General features: G+C 38.6%; 1 protein-coding gene across 6 annotated transcripts in view; it reads left to right on the forward strand.

Annotated features, from left to right (window-relative positions):
- The window catches only part of CEP89 (centrosomal protein 89), a 34,710-nt gene extending 13,417 nt beyond the window's left edge, over nucleotides 1–21,293 (forward strand). For 4 of the 6 annotated variants that reach the window (XM_074551078.1, XM_074551082.1, XM_074551081.1 and 1 more), the window contains 9 exons: nucleotides 695–778; nucleotides 1,651–1,752; nucleotides 2,658–2,769; nucleotides 3,400–3,580; nucleotides 4,445–4,612; nucleotides 5,293–5,434; nucleotides 6,764–6,853; nucleotides 13,222–13,391; nucleotides 19,387–21,293. In XM_074551078.1, coding sequence (XP_074407179.1) covers nucleotides 695–778; nucleotides 1,651–1,752; nucleotides 2,658–2,769; nucleotides 3,400–3,580; nucleotides 4,445–4,612; nucleotides 5,293–5,434; nucleotides 6,764–6,853; nucleotides 13,222–13,391; nucleotides 19,387–19,609 — 1,272 coding nt within the window. In that variant the 3' untranslated portion in view covers nucleotides 19,610–21,293. The remainder of the gene's footprint in view (nucleotides 1–694; nucleotides 779–1,650; nucleotides 1,753–2,657; nucleotides 2,770–3,399; nucleotides 3,581–4,444; nucleotides 4,613–5,292; nucleotides 5,435–6,763; nucleotides 6,854–13,221; nucleotides 13,392–19,386) is intronic. The other 2 variants (XM_074551080.1, XM_074551079.1) reach the window with 2 other exon arrangements.
- Nucleotides 21,294–21,379: the final 86 nt, after the last annotated feature.

Raw genomic sequence — 21,379 nt, forward strand, 5'->3', positions numbered from 1 at the left:
ACTTCAAGGTCTTTCAAGGTCTATTGCTTAATTGTTAATTTTAATTGGTAATCCTAATTGTTAGTCTTAACTGGTATTCTTTTGCTGTTACTTTTTTTGTGATCATACTAAAAGAAAACAGAATTTTTCTGATTGTAGGAATGTCATGAATCCAGTAGTAGCCTGTGAATTTCTGACAAGGAGAAGGAAATAGTCTGTGAAAGGGAATGCATTTGTAATATGTAAAAGCAATTTCTCCTTGAAATACTAAACAGATCTGATATTTTCTTTCCTCACTGTTACTATACAGAGAACTATACAGAGTGGGAAAGTTCTCCTGCTCTCTCTTTTTAGCCAAAACAGCCAGTAATCACATATGAATGTATTTAGTCTTAATGGTTCAGATTTGAGAGTGTAAAAATTCCCTTCCCACTTAGTAATGAATCTGGGGTAATTTTTTTTAGCAGTAGTATTCACTATAGTGTTTTAATCTTGTTTTGAATTCATTTGCATCCATATTCTGCTGTGTTACATATAGTGATAAGTTCAAGCTGCTTTTTAGAAGAAAGATGCAAGTAAAGCATGAGATCTTTTCCTTTCCAAATCTTGCTGCTAACACAGTACTGTGAGGTGTTTCTGCAGCATCATTCTGCATATAATGGTCTGTGTGCTTGTAATTAATCTACATGTATTTCTTTTTTAATTTTCTTTTAAGTTGGATATGAAGTATTTGTCACCTCTTCTGTTGGCATATGAAGATAGAATAAGAGAAAAGGAAGATTTTATTCTTGAACATGAGGCAAGTTGCCATTTAGAAAAAATATCCACTAAAGCAGAAAAAAATTACCAAATTTTTAGAAGGATTTACCAATGCTGTTGTCTGCTTAAAATTTAAAGCTACTTTGTTATTCTTTTCCATGCATAGTATTGTGCTGTTTTATCCTACTTGGCTTGCTTATTTTTGTCAGCCTGTTCACTTTTAGGAGCATGCACTACACTGACATATGTAAGATATGCTCTGAAAATAGAGCAAACATAAACTAGTCACTGGTGGAATGAATTTTTGTCATTCATGATGGGAACTCAGTGCTCTTGCAGCTGCTTGTGGGTTTTGTGGTAGAAGAATACTTACTTCTAGGTATTAAAAGATTGGGTACTCTTGTTGCTTTTTAGAAGCATTTTTTGTCACTGAATCTTTGAAAAAATAGCTATTTGTTTCAGAGTACAACTTTTCTGAGTTTTAAAAAGAAATGTATTTCCTTCAAAAAATTCAGCCATAAAATAAGCAGAAAGCAGCAAGGGTTTTTTGTATTATTGTAAATTCACTGTGTTGTCTTACCATATCCAAATCCATGTCACTCCTACTGAAAATGGAGAGTGTCATCCAGTAATTTTCAGAATTCTTCTGAGGGTCTGCAACTTGCAAAAATGTGGCACCATATCAGTATTATTTTTAATCAACTATTACTAGATTAATGAACCAATTTAGAAATCAAATATGCACACCTGAATGCACTCACTCATTAGAGATGAGTGAGTAGTGAGATAATATTCTATTATGACAAGAACTAGAAGGCACCTAAGCATGTGTACTCATAAAATTTTTTCTTGATGTAAAAATTAAAGCAAAATAATTATAAAGAACTTTATATGAAATCCTTTGTCTTCCAGGAGGATATGAAGAATTTTAAAGCACAAGTTGAAGAGTTGGTGAAGGAGAATGAAGATTTGCATGGGCAATTAAATAACTTCATTAGTCCTACAGAATGGCAAGTTATATTCCTAGAAATTAATTTCAAACTCAGAAATTATTTTTGCATGCTTATTGCATGCAAACTTTTAAAATTACAGAACTTAGGGATTTTTTTTTTCTTTAAACACTGTTTTTCTGAAGAAATAATAGCATCACAACTGTCATGTTGGAACAATGCTGATCTGCAATGCCTGGAATAATTTTAGAGTAAAGATTAAATATGAATGTGGAGTTTTGCAGGGGGAGCCCATGTAATTCTGTCCTAGGTATTGCAGGTTACATACCTTTACAGTGTGCCAATGGCATCAGTTTTCCACTAATACCAAATAGCACTGGAATGTGGCATTAGAAGAATTTGATGTTTTTGAGAAGTGAGACAATGCAAATGCAGTTAAGTGAGACAGTGCATAATGAAGTTAAGTAGTTGTTGGATGTTAGGATTTTTCTTTTTTTATTAATTTTTTTCCCATTTGTTGCCTAAGAGATGGGAATGACTGATACTTAAAAGATGTGGCTGGGAGGAGGAGGAGGAGGAGGAAGAGTGCAGCTGACTGCAGTCTCTTAGCTGTGGGGCTTTCCCTTGGGAAGTGCAGAGATCCTGGAGATTTTGGCTGGGATTCAGCTCCTCTCTCTCTTGGGATTGGGATGGGAGTGCACAGGGGTGGTTTTGATGCCAGACCTGCTGCCCAGAGGATTTGCTGCCACTGCAGAGTTTTCATCCTGCTCTGAGTGTACTGTGGGTTAGCTTCTGCTCACAAGAAGGTTGGAACAAGTTTTTTTTTTGGATTTTTAAGGATTTTTAATCTGTTTTTTAAAGAGGTTCAAATATGATTTTTTTAAGTTTACACTGTTGACAATCAGTTGTGTTTGTTCTTTGGACATAACATCTGAGTTATATTTTATTTACATTTATCATTGCAGGCAGCTGCTGCAAACTCAGGCCAAGCTTGTCTTGGAAGAAAACGCAGTGTTGATGGAGCAACTCAAAATTCAACAGGCTAAAGCAAAAGATAGTCACAGACAGCATGTTCAAGAAGGTAAAAGTGCTTGAGTTGCTATTCATCTGAATTACACTAAAGGTGGTACTGCAGGTTGTGATTTTTGTAGGTTTTTATTGGTTTTCTATTGTCATTTTTTTGTTTTGGCAAGCTTGGCAGTGTTTTGGTTTTGGTTGGCTGGGGTTTTTTTGCAACTTATATATGTCTAAAAAGTGTCCTTGAATGTAGGTAACATTAGTAGAGATCAAGCTGTGGATGTCCACTGATACTTAAAAAAATGTCATTATCACCTATTGACACTATAAAAATACTCAATTTTGACTTTTTCTGAAAAAGTGAGAAGAACTGTTAAACAGCAACCTAGTCATTTGCATAATTGAAGAGCACTTCAAACTGAATCAGAATTTTTCAGAGTAAAATGACATTTCAGTGAGCTTATAGCCTTGAAAAGAAGTACTCTTGAAGTTTCTGCACTATTCCAAACCAAGTTGCTTGAGACAGCAAAAAGTCAAGTCCAAACTGTTAAAACACAAACTGCTGACAAATGCTCTGTTACATAATGTTGTAAACAACTAGGAATAAATGTAGTAATGGTTTTGTTAAAGTTTCACTCAGTGCTTGAATTAGTTCTGCTATACACATTTGACTTTTTTCCCCTCCTTCCAAAAGCTTCAAAATTGACCAAACAAATAGTAATCTTAGAAGATAAGAACAAGAGTCAAGAGGAGGAAATAGCAGAGTACCAGAAGCAGCTGGAAGCTTTGTGTTCTACATGTGAAGAGCTGAAAGCCAAAGTGGACAGCAGAATACCAGAAAAGGAGCACTTGGCTGTAGTGAATGATTTAAAAAGGTGTGAATTTACTTATGGTGCACATATGGAGAAACATTGGTGCAAGGCATGCACATGACACACAGCACTTTGTAGGAAGGAAACTTATGCTGGTAATCCAGCAAGGTAACCACCAAAGCACAAAAAAAAGGGAAAGAAGTCTTTAAAAAACACTGTCTTAGTTTTTAGAGACATTTACAATTACAAAATCCCAGTTCTAGAAATATTGGCAGATGTGTTTTTACCATATAGTACCTACTGCTAATTGTACCATTTTGAATAGTGGAATAGGAGGCATTAAAAATACCATTTTTGTCAAATCTGTTTGCTTCTCTCAGTACTATATATAAAATGTTCTCATCCTTGTGTTCCCATCTTTGGAACATGTCTAAAGAATCCTGAAATTTTGAGCCAAAAGTTGTAAGTTTCTGTAATTGTTACAATATGGAAATTACATGAAACATCACAACTCAAAAGTGCTGCTGTGCAGCATAATCTGCAGAGTAATGTTTCTGTGAAGATATTCCATATATTTGATGCTCTCAAGCCTTTGGATAATGCTGGTTACTGTTTCATGGTACAGTGCCATCCTGAGAAGTCCTCAGACCTTGTATTTTGGTGTTGATAGTAATTTATTTGAAAAAAAAAAAAAAACACAAAGGAATTACATCTGGGCAGCATATTTTTATTATTTAAATTAAGTGCAGTCAGAAGGGATTACTTGAATAATTTGATATGAGATTGTAATACCTCTCCGATGTCACCAGGAAACATTGAGCATTCTCAGTGTATCTTATTTCATAACTTCAACATGGGTATCTTCTTGTAGATACCCATGATGTAGATCTGTACATGATACCTGTTCTACACTGTTGGTTTTTGCAGCTGTTTACAGCAGGAGCAGGAGAAAAAGCTCTCTGAGGTGGAAGCTGTAATGGGAAAAATAACATCACTGCAAAGTGAAAACAAGAAACTGCTCTTAGAGAAAAATAACTTCATGGCTGACAGGAAGATCCTGGAAACTGAGATGCAGTTGACTCAAAAGACAAACAGGTCTTATAATGGTCTTATTTTCTTGTACAGAAATAATTTTATTTCTAAAAACAACAGAAATACCTGTAAAAATCGTCTGACTTCCCATAATGTGTATTTTCTACCTACTGCAAAAAAAACCATGTTATCTGAACATGTTTGTCCTGTCTAGAGGCCTGGTTGTCAAGTTTTGCTAATTTTTGTATGTTTTCATGCTCATTTTCTGTGTCTATTTGCAAATTAGGAATATATCTTTAATTTAGTAGTTAGTAGTTAGCCGTAGCAATTAATCATTAGGTGAACTTACCTGAAAATAAGATGAGTAGACATATCCAATTTGCAGTTACAAAAGAATAAGACTTTTACTATTTGCAGATCTTCTTATGCACCTGGTTGCTTAGAGAGGATTTCACAACATTTTAAAAATACAGTATTATTATTCTATATCTTAAGAAATATGAGCTTGTAGCCATTGCACAAACTGTTCTTTTGAACCATTGTTACTGTTGTTATTCAGATGACATATTGTAAAGAAAAAGCAGAACATGATGCTATTGGCACTGTAAATATTCTGAGCCAGTGCATTTTTAACAGTATGTATGATTGTTAGAGACTTGTACATGTTGATTTGCATGTGTGATACAAGTTTTTTAAGGCCATTACTAAGTCCCAATCCAAAGATTTTCCCTTTTCTTTTACAGACGATTAAAGAAGAAAATTGGTCTTTTGCAAGTGCAGCTGGAGGAAGCAATGGAAAAAGAAGTTGCAGCCCATCACTATCTAGCAAACCTTATTGGGCTGGTGGAGAAGATAGCTAAGGAACGTGACCATCTTGTATTTTTGGTAATTACCTTTAAATAATTAATGTGACTTAACTCATATTTCACACAGTTATCATGCTACTGGCACAAGTTATTATTAATCTGAATTATCAAAGAATAAAGCTGTAATTCCAGTTTAAGGATTTATTTCTATTTAAGTAGATTGTAGCAAATAGCATAGGAACAGTGAAATATTTTTTTTCTAGAGGAGAAATTAAAAGCAGCTACCCTTATTTCTGGAGGTAATATAATTAAGCCTTAATTCACATGAGCATTAGGGTCTGAAATGGCACTTGACAAGTTTAAAAGATTTTTTTAACCTAGTTTTAGAAGTTGATGTTACATGTATTTCAAAATACCACATGTATTTAAAAACAGCTACATGTATTTAAAAATAGCACAGTATCATAAAATTTTAATATATGTTTTGAGTCTTAAGGGTGGACTGTTACCCTTGTCTGTATGGACTGTCTGCTGTGGATGCATATTATTGCTCCTTGTTGGTTTGCAGCCATTTTGACAGGCTGATTGAGAGTTTTGGAACAACTTCTCTTTAGTGGAAGTGCCTGGCATGGAGGTTTCTGGGCTTTTTGTAAACCCATTTTGTTTCTTTTACAGGATACTGGGCACAATTTCAATTTTTCATATACATGCTTTTGTCTTCAGATTGAATCTGAAATAATTTCACAGAACTTTGTAAAAATAACACTTCTTTTACTTTTGTTCAAGTAGTAGACAAAGGTTGTCATCAGCATTGGATAAAAAGATAGAGCAGTTAATTCCTAATTCTAGGAGAGAACTATGGTGACACAGCTCAAATCCTTGTCCACTACAAACTGTACTTCAGGATTGTGAAACTGAGCACAATAAATATCTCCTAGAAACTAGGGGAACTGAATTCTTAGATCTCAATCTCTGGGATATCTGCTTTTCAATATTAATCATACCATATTAAAAATATCCTTGCCTGAACCCCTGCTCATTTCAAGGGCTTGTTTGAGAGCAGACTGCTAGATGTGACCTAAAGGATGAGTCTCATGCTTAAAAATGGCATCCCTACTAATGCATACTTAGATTTGTAGGAAAAAAATCACAGAATTGGTTGGGTTTACAGTATGTTTCATTTCAGAATAATGTACTGCTAATACACTGCTACATAGTATTCACAGTCAGCTGACAAATTATTAATGAGCTGTTCTGAGAATAATTTCCAGGACTCTTTATCCATGTTGGTTCTTCAGACAATTGGAGTTCAAAATGGAATTGCTGCTTCCCTCAGTGTGTGCATTTTGTCTGCCCTGACAAACAGACAGAATGGTTACATGTGGCTTTGTTTACTGCATGGTTGCAGGCCAGATGTTTGGAAAATGAAAATCAGGGTGTTCTCAAGAAAATTATAGAAGGCAGCCTGCGCTTAGGAAGATTGGAAGAAAAAGTAAAGGTAAGCAGTGTTTCTAAGATAAATATCTATTGTGAAATGTTTGGGGTTTTTTAATGAGAAAAGTAGTTAATCTCTGCCAATGTTATGTGAAAGACTTATGTATGGATTATCTTCAAAAGTTTTGAAAAAACAAAACCAACAGTCCTGGCTCAGCAGGGAGGTCCCAGAGCACTGGAGGTGCCAATGTGAGCCCATCCCCAAGCAGGGCTGGAAGGAGGATTGGGGAACTCCAGGCCTGTCAACCTGACGTGGGTGCCCGGCAAGGTTATGGAACAGATCACCCTGAGTGCCATCCCAGGGCACCCACAGGATGGCCAGGGATCAGAAACAGCCAGCGTGGGCTTAGGAGGGGCAGCACCTGCCTGACCAACCTGATCTCCTGGGACCAGGTGACCCACCTGTGGATGTGGGGTAGGGTGTTCACAGGGGTCTCAGGACGAGGGAAGAGATGAGAATGTTGACTCTGTTTCAGATGGCCTGTTTATTATTTTATGATACATATATTATATTAAAGAAAATTATATACTACAACTATACTAAAAGAATAGAAGAAAGAATTTCATCAGAAAGCTTGCAAGCAAAGGAAAATAATGGAATTATAATAAAGTCTTGTGACTGACTGAGAGTCTGAGCCAGCTGACTGTGATTGGCCATTAATTAGAAACAACCACATGAGACCAATCCCAAATGCACCTGTTGCATTCCACAGCAGCAGATAATCAATGTTTACATTTTGTTCTTGCGGCCTCTCAGCTTCTCAGAAGAAAAAGTCCTAAGAAAAAGATTTTTCATAAAATGTGTTTGTGACAGTGGGGAAGGCTGGGGATGTTTCTACCTGGACTCCAGCAAGGCCTTTGTCTCACTGTCTCACACAGCTCACTCATGGAAAAGCTGCAGCCCAGGGCTGGGACAGTGTCAGGACTCAGAACATCCCTCTGGCAGCCAGGGGGCTCAGAGACCCTGGCACAGAGCCCAGGATGCCCCTGTGGGTTTGATTATGACCCATGGAGCAAATTACCAACCTTAGATGAAGATCTGCAAGGCAAGACAAATTAAGCAGAATGATAGTGCATTTATCACAGGGTGAGAAAGTCAATTTTGGGGATTTTAGAATGGGGATTCTGGGGGGTAAGATGGAGGGATCTGGGTGTGTCCAGCCTTTCTCCTTCTTCTTCTTGGCCTCCATCTTCTGCTGTGATGTTGGCACTTACAGATTGGTTTAGAGTAGAAGCTCACTGTCTGACACAGGTGATAGGGATTGGACAGTAATTGTAAACATTGCACATGTAGTTTTTAGTGTAAAGCCATAACACTGCCCTGGGGGCAGGCAGAGTGCCTGGAACTGTCCTGCTGGATGGACCTTGGCAGGGCAGGAGAAAGAATTTTATAGATAAGGAACAATAAACAACCTTGAGACTGAGAAATGAAGAGCCCTGACTCCTCCTTCAACCACTGGACTGGGAAAAGAGACTTTTCTTTTCTTGGGGTCACTCTGACCAGCTAAAGATCCCAACAGGACATGAGCACTCTCTGTGCTGGGCTCAGACCTGGCTGGATGGCTCAGAGAGTGGTGGGGATGGTGCTGCATCCAGCTTACAGCCAGGCACCAGGGATGTCCCTCAGGGCTCTGTGCTGGGGCACTGATCACTCCTGTTCAGGATCTTCCATGAAGGTCTGGATGAGGGGATTGATTCCACCATCAGTAAATTTGCAGATGACACCAAGCTGGGAGCATGTGTCAGTCAGCTGGAGGGTAGGAGGGCTCTGCAGAGGGACCTGGACAGGCTGGATAGATGGGCCAAGTCCAACAAGGTGAGGTTTAACAAGTCCAAGTGCCCAGTCCTGCATTTTGGCCACAAAACCCCCTTCAGGCTGGGAACAGGGTGGCTGGGCAGTGCCCAGGCACAAAGGGACCTGGGGGTTTTGGCCAACAGCAGCTGAACGTGAGCCAGCAGAGTGCCCTGGTGGCCAAGGGGGCCCATGGCTCCTGGCCTGGATCAGGAATGGTGTGGCCAGCAGGAGCAGGGAGATCATCCTTCCCTGTGCTCAGCACTGCTGAGGGCACACCTCCAGTGCTGTGTCCAGTCTGGGCCCTCAGCTTGGGAAGGACCTTGGGATGTTTGAACATGTCCAGAGGGGGCAACGAGGCTGGAGAGGGGCTGGAACACAAACCCTGTGAGGAACCCCTGAGGGAGCTGGGGTTGCTCAGCCTGGAGAAAAGGAGACTCAGGGGTGACTTTTTTACTCTCTGCCTGAAAGGTGCCTGTGCTCAGGTGAGGGTCACTCTTCTCTCCCAGGCATTTAGTGACAGGACAAGAGGACACAGCCTTAAGATGTGCCAGGGGATGTTTAGGCTGGACATTAGGAAATGTTCTTCACACAAAGGGTGATTGGGCATTGGAGTGGGCTGCCCAGGCAGGTGCTGCAGTCACTCCCTGGAGCTGTTTAAGGTGGCTGGATGTGGTGCTCAGTGCCATGGTTTAGTTGATGAGGAGGTGTTAGGTCATGGGTTGGACTTCATGATCACAAAGGTCTTTTTCAGCCTAATTCATTCTGTGATCCTGTGAACTGAGAGATACTGACTCGTGCCATGGTCAGCATAACCTGAGGTAGTACTTTGGCTGGGCTCAGCATGATAACCCAAGGTAGTACTTTGGCTGGGGTTCCCTGGGAGTTCTTTGTAGTTCATAATTGTAATTACCAAGCAGTTTGATGATCCATGGCAAGAATTTGAGGAAGCCAATCTTTCTGGTATTAAAACTGTTTCTTTACAGTCAGAATTCTGCACTGTTCTCTTTTAATATGAGCTTGGACATGTTTGTCTCATCAGGGAGTCCTTCAACTTCGTGCAAAAGGGACAGCTAACACAGAAAAATCTGTCTTTTTATGAAGTATTTTAGTCAAACATTTCTAGTAGAAAGTCTGTGAAAACAATCCAGGGTTTTGGACTTACAACTGTGAATAGTAAATCTCTGATAACAGAATTTGCATCCAGTTCATCATTACACACCTTTTCCTTTCCTTTACTGCAAATGTAATTAATCTTTAAATTATGCACACACACTGTTGATAAAAAGAGTTACAAGAAGTTCATTCATTCTGAATCTCTATCTGATAATAATTTTGTTAGTCATGAGGTTTTAGTAAAAACAGAAACAACCTTTGTATTGAAGACATCTACCATCTCCTGCTGTAACTGCCCTCATTTTCATGCAAGTTTGCTAATTTGGCTTTAATTTTTTTCCTGTCCTCTTGCTCCCTATTGCATTTAGAGTACAAAATGGTGATTGATGAAGAGAAAGCAATAAAGATTTGTTCCTAGCACTTCCTGATCACTGAGGAGCAGTGTATTTAGAACTGCATGTACTCATTGCAGAACTTGCTGTTTTGTATAGGCAGTTGTTTATGCCAGCACATATGAAGGAGACAATGTTCCTATCACCAGTGTTCCTTTGCCATGTTCCTGTCAACATTAATCTGGACTTAGGGAAAGGTGCTTTGTGTCTGGATACCATGGGTTGATTGAAGTCTTGCTGCATACATGGCTTTTCTATCCAGAGTATTCATTCAGCTTTGTTAGACTCTAGATTTTTCCAGTATGAGACCCTTGAAAATTCATGGAGCATTGCTGGTTTTTTAAATGCAGCCACTTAAGAAACTGCTTCCATTGTTCTGTCAGTCCTAAAAATGGATTATTTTTTCCCTAAATATTTTAATTTTCAGGGCAGGAATTCACCCCTGTTTTTGTCCCAAGTTACCACTCAGGAAATACAAGGGCACAGGTAGTACAGCATATAATATTGCAACACCTGTATTCCCTTCATTTCTGTGTTCAAAATGTTTCACACTTTGTGATGTTAGCTGATGTATAGAAAGAATCTCTAAATTATTCCGGTGTATGTCACTATTTTGTATACTATGTAGCTTATTTCCCAGAGTTAACCATGTTTGCATAGAATACAGAAAGTGTAACCAAAATTGAAAGGAAATGCATTCATCTTACTGGTCAGGAAACACTGGATTCTGTTTCACACTCATAAGTTGATCTGTGTGCAGAGGAGAGAGAAATGTGCCCAAATTTGTGCTGGCTTTTGTCTGAAGCTGTTTCAGTTTCCTCACACTTCTCCACTCAGCTGTGAACTCAGGAGATGACTTGCACACACTGCCACTCACACAAAAGTGCTGCCAAAAATCAGGGAGATTAATATCCCCAGGAAGGTTGGTTATGTGTCCAGAACCTATCTTTCCATGACTGCAACAAAATCATCCATTTCCAAGATCTCTGTGACCAACCCAGGAGCCAAGGGCCTCCTAGGAGACCCAGAATGACAGCATAATGACCCAAAAATACCATGTATACATATTTCCTCTACATCATCTGCAGTCTGTTTTACTGTCTCTTTACCACCTAGGAGTAAATTATGTCCCCTTCAGTACCAGCACCTGCATCTATGATCATTCCTTATCCTGCTTGCTACGTACATGGGGTGCCATGACCATCTCTGGAGGGAAATATTATGATTTCCAGCTATGTGTTACCATCCTCTTCCTGAAAACTGTCACCTCCACCAGTCTGTTTGCTGCTTCCTGCTTCACTTCACAGTAATAGGTTATCCTGAACAATTCAAAGGTGTGAAGGATCTGTAAGTGCCAGCAGCTGCCTGTGTCAGTGTGCCCAAGCTGCCCATGCTGCATTTTACAGACTTATAATCGATCAGAACAGAGCAGCACTCATACCTAGTTTCAGACTATAATCATAAGAAAAATGTGCACTTTTTCCCTCTGATTTTGCAACCGTTCTGCACACGGGACTCAGCTGCAGTTGGCAAAGGCAGAGCCAGCAGAGGCAGCTGTGGGCTGGGGAGGACAGAGTGCAGCTGAAAACACACACCTCAGATGGTCAGCACATGATGGAAAGCAGGGTTTCACCAGTGCTACAATTCACCAGCCTTCCTTCCTTGTGATAAAGCAGAGAGAGGAAGTTTGCTCTTGTTCTTTGAAATTTTTACAGGCATCTAATCTGCAGAGGGCATTTCAGTCACACCTGGCTGGGCCTGGCACGTGCTGGGCCTTTTACTGCCACAGGGGAAGGTTCAGCTGTTTCCTACACTCTGCACTTCCTCCAGGCTGGCTCTGAGCAGCCTTCTCTTCAGAAGGAACTTGTTTACTTGTAGCCTTCCATAACGTTACTCTGCATTTTGGAGGCTTCTCTGGGTACTGGTTAACTTTCAGGCTTCTTATTCTTCTATTAGAACTGTCAGGGAAAAAATAGGACAAAAACCCTATGTAAGTCAGCCTTAAAGATTGAATTACTGATATCCTAGGTAAATATTACCTATTGTTATCCTGTTACCTCTAGGAAATTAAACTTCACAATGACACATTTTGCAAGTGTTAAAAGGAAACACCTTGTGGGAAGGATTATATAGTCTTATATACAGCATGTCTAAAAATGGCTTTTTTTAAATTCCTCCCAAAAGGGAAACTCAGATTTTTCTCTCCTGATTCAGATGAAGATAAAGCCTTAGGGATTAGCACCTGAAATAAAACTTTATATTAGCAGTATTTTCAAAGCTTCTCTAAATTAGTTTACAGTTTTATTAAAGGAGGTGTTTCTATCTCAAAACTCTGTTCTGTAGCCTGTAGGAAACATCACAATATGCAGAGAAAAATAACAGTTTTAGCATTCTATTTGTAATCATGAGAAAATTAAGTTAATATTGGATTTTGGTATCGTCAAGAGCAGCAGCATCTAGAAATGTGTAACAATACACAAACCAGTTTTCACTTTCTTGTGTGCTTATGCAACTTAATGAGTATGTTAGTTGAGAAAGCAAAGTTACTAATTTCTTATTTTTGAGATGAGACCAGTCATTAGTTATCATTTAGTTACTATAGCCATTAATCAAAAAATCACTTGTGCTTCACTGAACAAGAAGACTGATACATGAAGCAGCAAGCAAAGGTATTCTTTTCTTCCTCTTAATTACTGAGATTAAACAGCTAACAAAACAGGAACACTTTTTCATGGGATGTACTGTAAGTGTGACTGGTAAGCAACCTGTGCTGTAAGTGCAGCTTTGTATCTTGGAAAACAAACCTTTTGTTGCAGGTAATAAACATACAGTGTGATATTCATTGTACACAGTAGTTTTATATGCAGAACAAAATTAAGTTTAATACTTTCAAATTAACAAATAGGTTAAAAAAATCCCATAGTGCAACCTACCTGGCATAATTGAGCATTGATGTAAAGATTCAACTGAAAATCTGAAAATCAGTATCTCTAACTCTTTCTTTTGTTGGGAATGACTTGTCCTTATTTCTCCTATAATCCCACTTTTATCTATTAACTTTAACCCTTACAGGTATATAAAAAGAAAGCAGCTGGGAAGCTTGGAGATATCCACCTCAAGATGAGTGAGCAGGAGAAGGAATTTGAAAGGAAGACTGCTCAGTATGAGCAAGAAAAGAAGCACCTGCAGCAACTGCTGCAAGACAAACAGGAAACCCTCAAGGAGGTGCTGGAGCAAAACAGGTGAGGGGGGCACAGGCAGGGGAAGGGACAAGGGAAAGTGTGGTGGTGTTTGAGGGTCCCCAGGGAAGAGATGAGAATCTTGACTCCATGTTTCTGAAGGCTGATATATTACATTACATTACATTACATTACAAGAATGATATACTAAAACTATACTAAAGAATAGAGAAAGGATTTCATCAGAAGGCTAGAAAAGAATGAATAATAATGAAAAATCTTGTGACTGCTCACAGCCTCGACACAGCTGGCTGTCATTGGCCATTAATTAAATACAATTCACATGCAACCTATCAAAGATGAACCTGTTGGTAAAGCATCTCCAGACCACATCCCACAGCCATCAGATAGTTACTGTTTGCATTTCTTTTCTGAGGCTTCTCAGGAGAAAAATCCTAGCAAAAGGATTTTCATAAAATATGTCAGTGACAGGAAAGCACCTGCACAGAGCCACCAGCACTTGCTTTCCAGCAGAGCTGGAAACAAACCATCTCCTGTGACATGAAAATGAGAATGCTTGAAACCCTGCTCGTGATTGCCAGCTCTCCAAAGAAAGGTCTTTGGAAGGAGGAATTTTTTCTGAATGGCTGCTGCTGTTCTTAAAACTTCTTAAGAAGGGTATGAGTCTGAGAAAGGTATCAATCTGTGTGAATCTTTGATAATTTGAAAGGATTCTGTAAATCAAAATATATGTTGATTTATTTTAATAGCACCTTCTGCTAAAGGCTGAACACTTCCCCATTCATACCCCTCAGTTTTCAGAATAGTAGGAAATGAAGGGAATCTGATGAGTACACCAAAGATCTGTTTTCTTTTGAGTCTGTCTTACTGATCTGTTAACAAGTGATTTGGACTGGCTATGTGCAAAATAAAGAGAAGAAAATGGAACAGATTTATAGAAGATTATGACTGCAGTGTTGAGATATCCTTTAAATAGAGAGTCCTTTAAAAGTATTTTTCCCTCTGATAGTGGAAAGCTTCATAGCACATTTGCATTATCAGCGTAAAAAAACCCAGTTTCAGTTTACAACTAAAGAAAAGTAATAAGCAGTCATTTCTCAAGTCATCACTGCCATTGTGAAATAATAGATTTAAATAGATTTTAACAGACAATAGAAAAACAGGGCTTGGTATCATCTGCCTTGTATCAGTGCGGTCCCTCTCAGTTACTTTGTACAGTGCAATTAAACAGGTGGAAGTAGCAAAGTTGTACAATGAAGATTCCATTAATCTCTAAAATTCACATTAAAAAACAGATTGAAGAAGAAGAAGAAGAAGAATCAGAAGAACTGATTCACATTTCTCTGAAAATATTTGCTTAGGATTTTAAACTGTTAAATGGCTTTCATATCTCTGGGCTCATGGTATATTTTTTTTACTGTACAGAACAACAATTAAATAAAGAGGGGTTTTTTTTCAGTGTAGGATAGAGCAAAATTTGAAATCCCACAATATGGATAATTCAAAATTTACCCTTCAAGCCCCAAAGCAGACAAATTAGATAATGCTGCACAGATGTGTAAAATAATTAATTACACTTTCCATACAGTGCACTAAATCACTTTTACCTTTTCAGTCCAAAATAATTCCTTTTATTTTTCAGTAAACACACACAATTAATACTTGCAGCTTCCTTTTAAGAAACAGGATCTGCACCTGGAACTGCATCACTGTAGTCCATTTAATTGTAGGATGATGAAGAAAAATGGTTTATGGAAACAAGCCCAAGATTAATCCCATCAAGATTAGTCTTTCATTTCTGTAGTCTCCAGCATTATTGAGTGGTGTAATGAGTGACTGCTTTTTTCTGGTGGTAGTTAAATCTTAACAGTAATTATTAGAATTTAATATAATGAACACAAGTCTAGAAGTAAAAAAGAATTTTTACTGTAATCTTCCAAGTAGTATTTTAGTTAACCTCATCATTTGTTGTTTTCCTTTGATTACTGTATTAAAAAATGTAGATTAAAATTTTTTAAATGTTACTAAGCAGTCAGTTAAATTCTACAACTCTATAAGAAATATTAAGTTTTTATGCTTATGAAACAAAATCAATAAACCAACTAACACCATGGCTGATACAATTCACATGAACTAATTTCTTCATATTCCATTATTCTTCTCAAGTACTGCAATATAAAGTAGTTTCCCAAGGTAATCCAAATGTGTATCTACTCTTTTATGCCTATCAGCTAAACATGTCTTTTAGTCTGCTTTTTCTGATTTTTTTTATGATTTTACAAGGTTTATTATTTTCTTTCTCCCTTCACACAGTCACAGGAGTAAGGAAGGGAAAATTATTTGTAGTTCAGATGTTGCTCATCATCTGTAGTTTAGCAACTAAAGTCCCTTAGTGCTAGGAGGGTACCAAACATTTCAATTTATTGTGACTAGCTGTGTTTACAGAGTAGATTTTTAGTCCAGAATACTGTGTAGCTGATAATGTTTCTGTGCAAAATGCCTACACAGACATTAAGATAAGTGCATACAATCAATATTTATTCTCTAATTTCACTGTTACATAATGAAAATCAGAGTAGCATGCCACATTTTAAGCAGAAAAGCCAGTTTACTTTAAAATCTAGCTGGAGATATGATGAATCACTGTAAGCAGGTGAAGACAGAAAACTATTTAATATCATTTATTTTGCTCATGCATTTAGTTTAATAATATGGAGTCAGGAAACTGGGGCAAGTCTGTCTTAACTACCACCATGAAATTGTTTATCATAAAAGCATACTGTACCTGTTGTTGCTGCTAAGTTCTCTTGAACAGCAAAGTGAAATCCCAGTTTGGATCTGGAAAGAGCCTGGTGCTTTCAGTGAGAGCCTGCAGAGGGATGAGCAGAAGCTGAGGAGGAGCCCAGTGAAACAGGGCCCTGCCCAGCCCCTGTGTGCCCACAGGCACAGCAGCTGCACTGCTGGGGAAGGTGAAACAGGAAAGCCTTATCAATGTGATTGCCTGGCAAAGGGTTTTGAGAATATAGAAACTATAAGTGAGATTGAAATGAAAGCAAGCTTTGAGATACCTCAGTTACTGAACAGCTGGAAAACAATGGTGTGGCCAGCTGAAGGTAATCCCCTTTTGATGGAACAACACCCTCTGCTTGCAGACAGGCCCAAGGGTCAGAGCAGACCCTACAGCTCGGCAGAAGGGCCCAAAGAGGAGTTTTTAGGGTTTAAAATGTAACACAGTATGGTAATGTAGTGATTCTTATAGGCTGTATGTAAATGCTATAGGATTTGTATCTTGTACTAGATTGGTTAGTGAGAATTAGGATATTCAACACAGAAGAACATTTATGGTATTGTAACAGGAACCTCACTCTTACCCTCTTTTACTCTCTTATTCTCTTTTACCCTTTACCTCTTTTACTCTCTCATCCTCTTTACCACGCTCCTGCCTTCTCTCTCTTTCCCACTCTCTTTATTCTCTGTGGCTGCAGCTCCCAGCAGGGCCCTGCACCCAGGCCCTTTGCAATAAACCCCAAGTTCCAAAACCTGGTTTCAGAGATCTCTCATCTCCATCCATCCTGACTGTCCTACCCCCATCACTCCTACACTGCAGTCACAGCATGCTCACAAGTAGACAAAGGAATGTATCCATGCTGCTTCTCTCCTTCTCTTTTTAACAAGTGTACTCCAAACTGGCATGGGCTTTCAGCAAATATAATAGAGATTACTTGCCTTTGAAATTTTCTCCCCTCCTGCATTCTTTAAATTCATAAGAAAAATCAGGGTTCCACTACTTACCCATTGCATCCAAGGGATGAGAATTTTTCTACTTGGTTTTCAGAAGAAACACATATAGATATAGTTGAACTTTTGATAAATAAAAGCTTTTAAAGATAAACAGATTTCCCTTACTGGAAGCTGCTCTTTAGAGCCTTATCAGTAATTACAGCCTTTGCTAGACAAGATTGCAAATTCCCAGCAACCCTTAATGAGAAAGCAACAGCATTTTGGTTTTCAGGCAACTGATAATGCAATCTTTATTAGTCACTGAGTAACTGTAAGAGATATCAATATTACAACCTTTCCTTAAATAAGAGGTTTGAGATATAAACAAAGTTCATGATGTGAACCTAAGGTTAAAAACAAGTTCCTAGATGTTTCTGGTCTTATTTGACAGGTCATTGACCTTTATGAGTTTTCTGGGTCAGAGTTTATTTCATAAAACTTCTGCAGAGAAACAATACCTCAAGGTAGTCACAGCTGCTGTGCTTTGGATGCAGAATGTAAGTTTGAAAAGTGCATAAAACTGTCCTTGGAAGAGGCTCCACAGCAGAAAAGCTTTGCAGTTGTGCACAGGCAAGGGGGAGGAGCTCTCTTATCTCTGAGGTGACATACGAAATTATAACCATAATAAAAACCTTGGTGATAAGGAATATATAAATAAACTGTTACAGGAGAGATGACAATGAATTCCTGAGCCAGCCCAAATAAGATTCTGAGATTTAAGGATGGATGAATTTAGTTCAATGAGGGCATGTCTTTTTTAAAGAGGAATCTTTCAGAACCTACATTTAATAATTTTTTCATCCTCAAACATCAGTGGAGCACTGGAATTTTGCTTACTCTTAACAAGTTATAAAATCCTTCATTTTGGCTAGGTTAGGTGTTGAATTAATTTTTTATTTTTACTTATTTAATTAATAATAGCCTACATTAATAAGAAATGAATGTAATGCCTTTTGTCTAAAGGCATCTGGAAACAGCACATGTATCTAGTTTTAAATGCCAAGTGGCAAAGACTTGTGTTTCAAAAGGCAAACCAGCTGTAGAGAAAAGGAAATTTTGGTGTTGAGAAAGATGCACAGAGCATCAGCAGCTGTAGCAACCAAGCTGCTCTGTAATCCAGATTCCTTGAGGGAGGGAAGGGAGGTTGTGACTAGCAAGAAGACACTCTCTCCCTAAGCAATGAATGCATTTTTAAATTTCAATCAGGTCAAAATTTTCAAACAAAATCCCCTTGTGTAACTACACTTGAGATGCTACTGCTTCTTGTCAGATGCTGAGCTGGGAAAGAGCTGAACTGTGAAGTCCCAGACTGCAAGTGGTGTAGTGGTGCCACACTGCAGAGCCTTACCTGGGACTGCAGTGTGCTCTGACTGCTCATTGCAAAGCCAGTTTGCACTCTCTGCCTCTGCATCTCTCAGCTCTGCTTAAAAAGTAGTCCTCCAAGAAGAGTTCAGATACACAAATTCACAGAATGACCAGGTTGGAAGAGACCTTCAAGATCATCAAGTCCAACCCAGCCCCAACAGCTCAGCTGAACCCTGGCACCCAGTGCCACATCCAGGCTTTGTTAAACACACCCAGGGATGGGGACTCCACCACCTCCCTGGGCAGCCATTCCAGAACTTTATCACCTTTCTGTAATAAACTTTTTCCTTATATCCAACCTGTATTGCCCTTGACACAGCTTGAGCCTGTGTCCTCTGGTTCTGTATTAAAATGTGTGCTCATTTTCCATGCATCAGCTGTGCTTTTCACATCAACTGATCTTCATTTCCTTATTATTTTGTATTTTGACATACACTAGGAGCCAAAGGAAACCCAAGCTCTTGGGCTTTGTCTGCCTTCGGAGTTGATATCACTTTGGTTTGGCTGCCCCAAAAATGCATTAGCTGAGCACAGAGGCTGGCACTGAGCAGAGCCTTGGGGCTCAGAGGGGTGGCACAGTGCTCTGGGCAGTGACCAGGGGCAGAGCTGTGCTCACCAGGGAGCCTCAGTGCAGGAGGGACAGTCACAATATCTGGGTCTCACATGCACTGCTCTGTGTGCAGATTTAATCCAACTTGTTACATAATGGGTGGTTTTCTGGTCATATCCTATACAGCATTACATTTAATGAGCTTTTTCAAAAGCAAAAAAGGAATGAATTCCAATCAGGCACCTAAATACAGGCTATTTCTAATTTGTTTATCCACATACTGTACTTCTTTACTGCTGAAACATTGTTAAAGTTAAAATTTATCTTCATTTTTTTTCCTAGGAAAACAGAAGGGGAACTTGAAATCATGTGGGAATCCACAGCCAAAGAAAACAAGAGAATGAGAGAACTCTTACAGAAATCCCTGAGGAAGAACACATGGAGTGCTGTCACAGTTCATGAACCACTCTCTCAGAAGGACCTAGTGTATGGACATGATTTTAGCTATTGTGATGTGAAAACTTCATCCCCTACTGAAAATGAAATTCAGCAGCAATGTCAGTGATAAGAATCTTATCTCATCCAAGAAAGAAAACTTGGTGCCTGAATTTGACTTTCCAGCAGCACAAGCTGTAATGGAATGTTTGCTGTCTTCAATATTAGTGTATTTTTAAGGTCATAGAAATGACAACTGCATATTCTCTACTTGTTCTGTTAATAATGTAAATCTAGCCTAAAATACAACTTTGCTATTTGAAGAAAAGGCTGTTCATTCTCAAGACAAAATGTAGTGCAACTTTAAGTTAACATCTTGGTGTTCAGCACAGACACACCATGCCACAAAACAAGTGAGCAGCAAGACAGTGCTAGTTAAAATTAAAATGACAAGTTTCAGTGAATTCTCCCTAAATTGCCAGGTGGAGTATGGTCCAAGCTGAAAAGAAAGTGTGGCTTGTACTTTCTCTCATGAGGAAGCATCTTGACTTTCTAAGATGCAAGGATGTCCTTATACCAGATGGTATACTTCATTGATTCATTTTCATAAGAAAACACAAATGGTACCAAGAAAACTGTAACAATACAAAAACCGTGTAACTATCATAGTTGTGTAGTATTGGAAATAAGGAAGAATTTCATTATTTCTAATACTACATGAAATATTTCATTATTTCATTAATTCTAATTATTTCATTATTGGCTTTGATCAAAGTTAACAAAAAGAGCAGAAAACCAAGTTAAAATACTAAAAGAAATTAATAATGTTTGTGTCTAGAAAGGTTTCTGCAGCGTTTTCCTCCAGGGTGAGGAGGAATGGCTTTATTCAGGAGAGGGTGGGGACAGCACTTCTATCACACCATGATGGTCAGGGACAGTACAGCTTTCAAAGGCAGATTCTGCAGCACAGTGCAAAGCTAAAAAATCTACAGATCAGAGCACTGGCAGAACCTCAGTGCACTCAGACTACATTTCCCTGATTATGGGAAACCACCAAAGTAGCTCAGTAATACATATGCAAGCAGGATTTTAGGATGTACTTTAATTCCTTCCCTTTAAGTGCAGCAGCCTTATCAGTTCATCAAGATACAACTTCAGCATGTCAGAGTCTTTAAGACACTGATTAACAGAGCTATTCTCAACAGCACACTATCTTTTGGTCTCTGCCCAGAGATTTAACAAGAGCTACACCTTTGAATCCTTTCACTCTCCTGGGTTTTTCAACTTGATTATTCTAAGACTCCATGCCTCAACATAACAATCAGAAACTCTTTTTAAGTACAGTCTGAAATAACTTTATTAATATGTGAAATTTTCATGGGGGTGGTCTATCACTACACCAGTCCTGTCCCCTATGTTCCTTGAAATTGAAAAAAAAACAACCCTAATTTGAAATGTCAGGTCTGAAATCCCTCTTCAGGTAAGTTAGACAGGCACCCACACTCCTCTGGTTTCCACACAAGCTCCAATCTGCAGGTGTGCAGGCTCTGGAAGAGCAGGGAACACGGCCATACCCTCAGCTTTTCACCTTTTAAAGGCAGGTTTGGAAAATGAAGCCTTTCATGCCATATTTTTTAATATAAGCATCTCTTAATATGCAAATACAATCTCAGAACTGATTTAATATTTACAATATTACCCTCATCTGTTTTTAATTGCCCTATTGAGTATGTTTTAAGAGCTTGTAAAAATTTCACAAGGAAAAGGTATTGTATTGGTAATTCTTAGAAACAGAAGCAAGATTTCCAAAACTCTCCATGTTGGTCTGTTTTTCTACTGAAGTGACTTGGGAATGTCTTAGAGCTGCACTTTTGCCACACCTGCTGCCCATTTTCACAGC

The sequence above is a fragment of the Zonotrichia albicollis genome, chromosome 13 (assembly GCF_047830755.1).
Source record: "Zonotrichia albicollis isolate bZonAlb1 chromosome 13, bZonAlb1.hap1, whole genome shotgun sequence".
Classification (NCBI taxonomy): domain Eukaryota; kingdom Metazoa; phylum Chordata; class Aves; order Passeriformes; family Passerellidae; genus Zonotrichia; species Zonotrichia albicollis.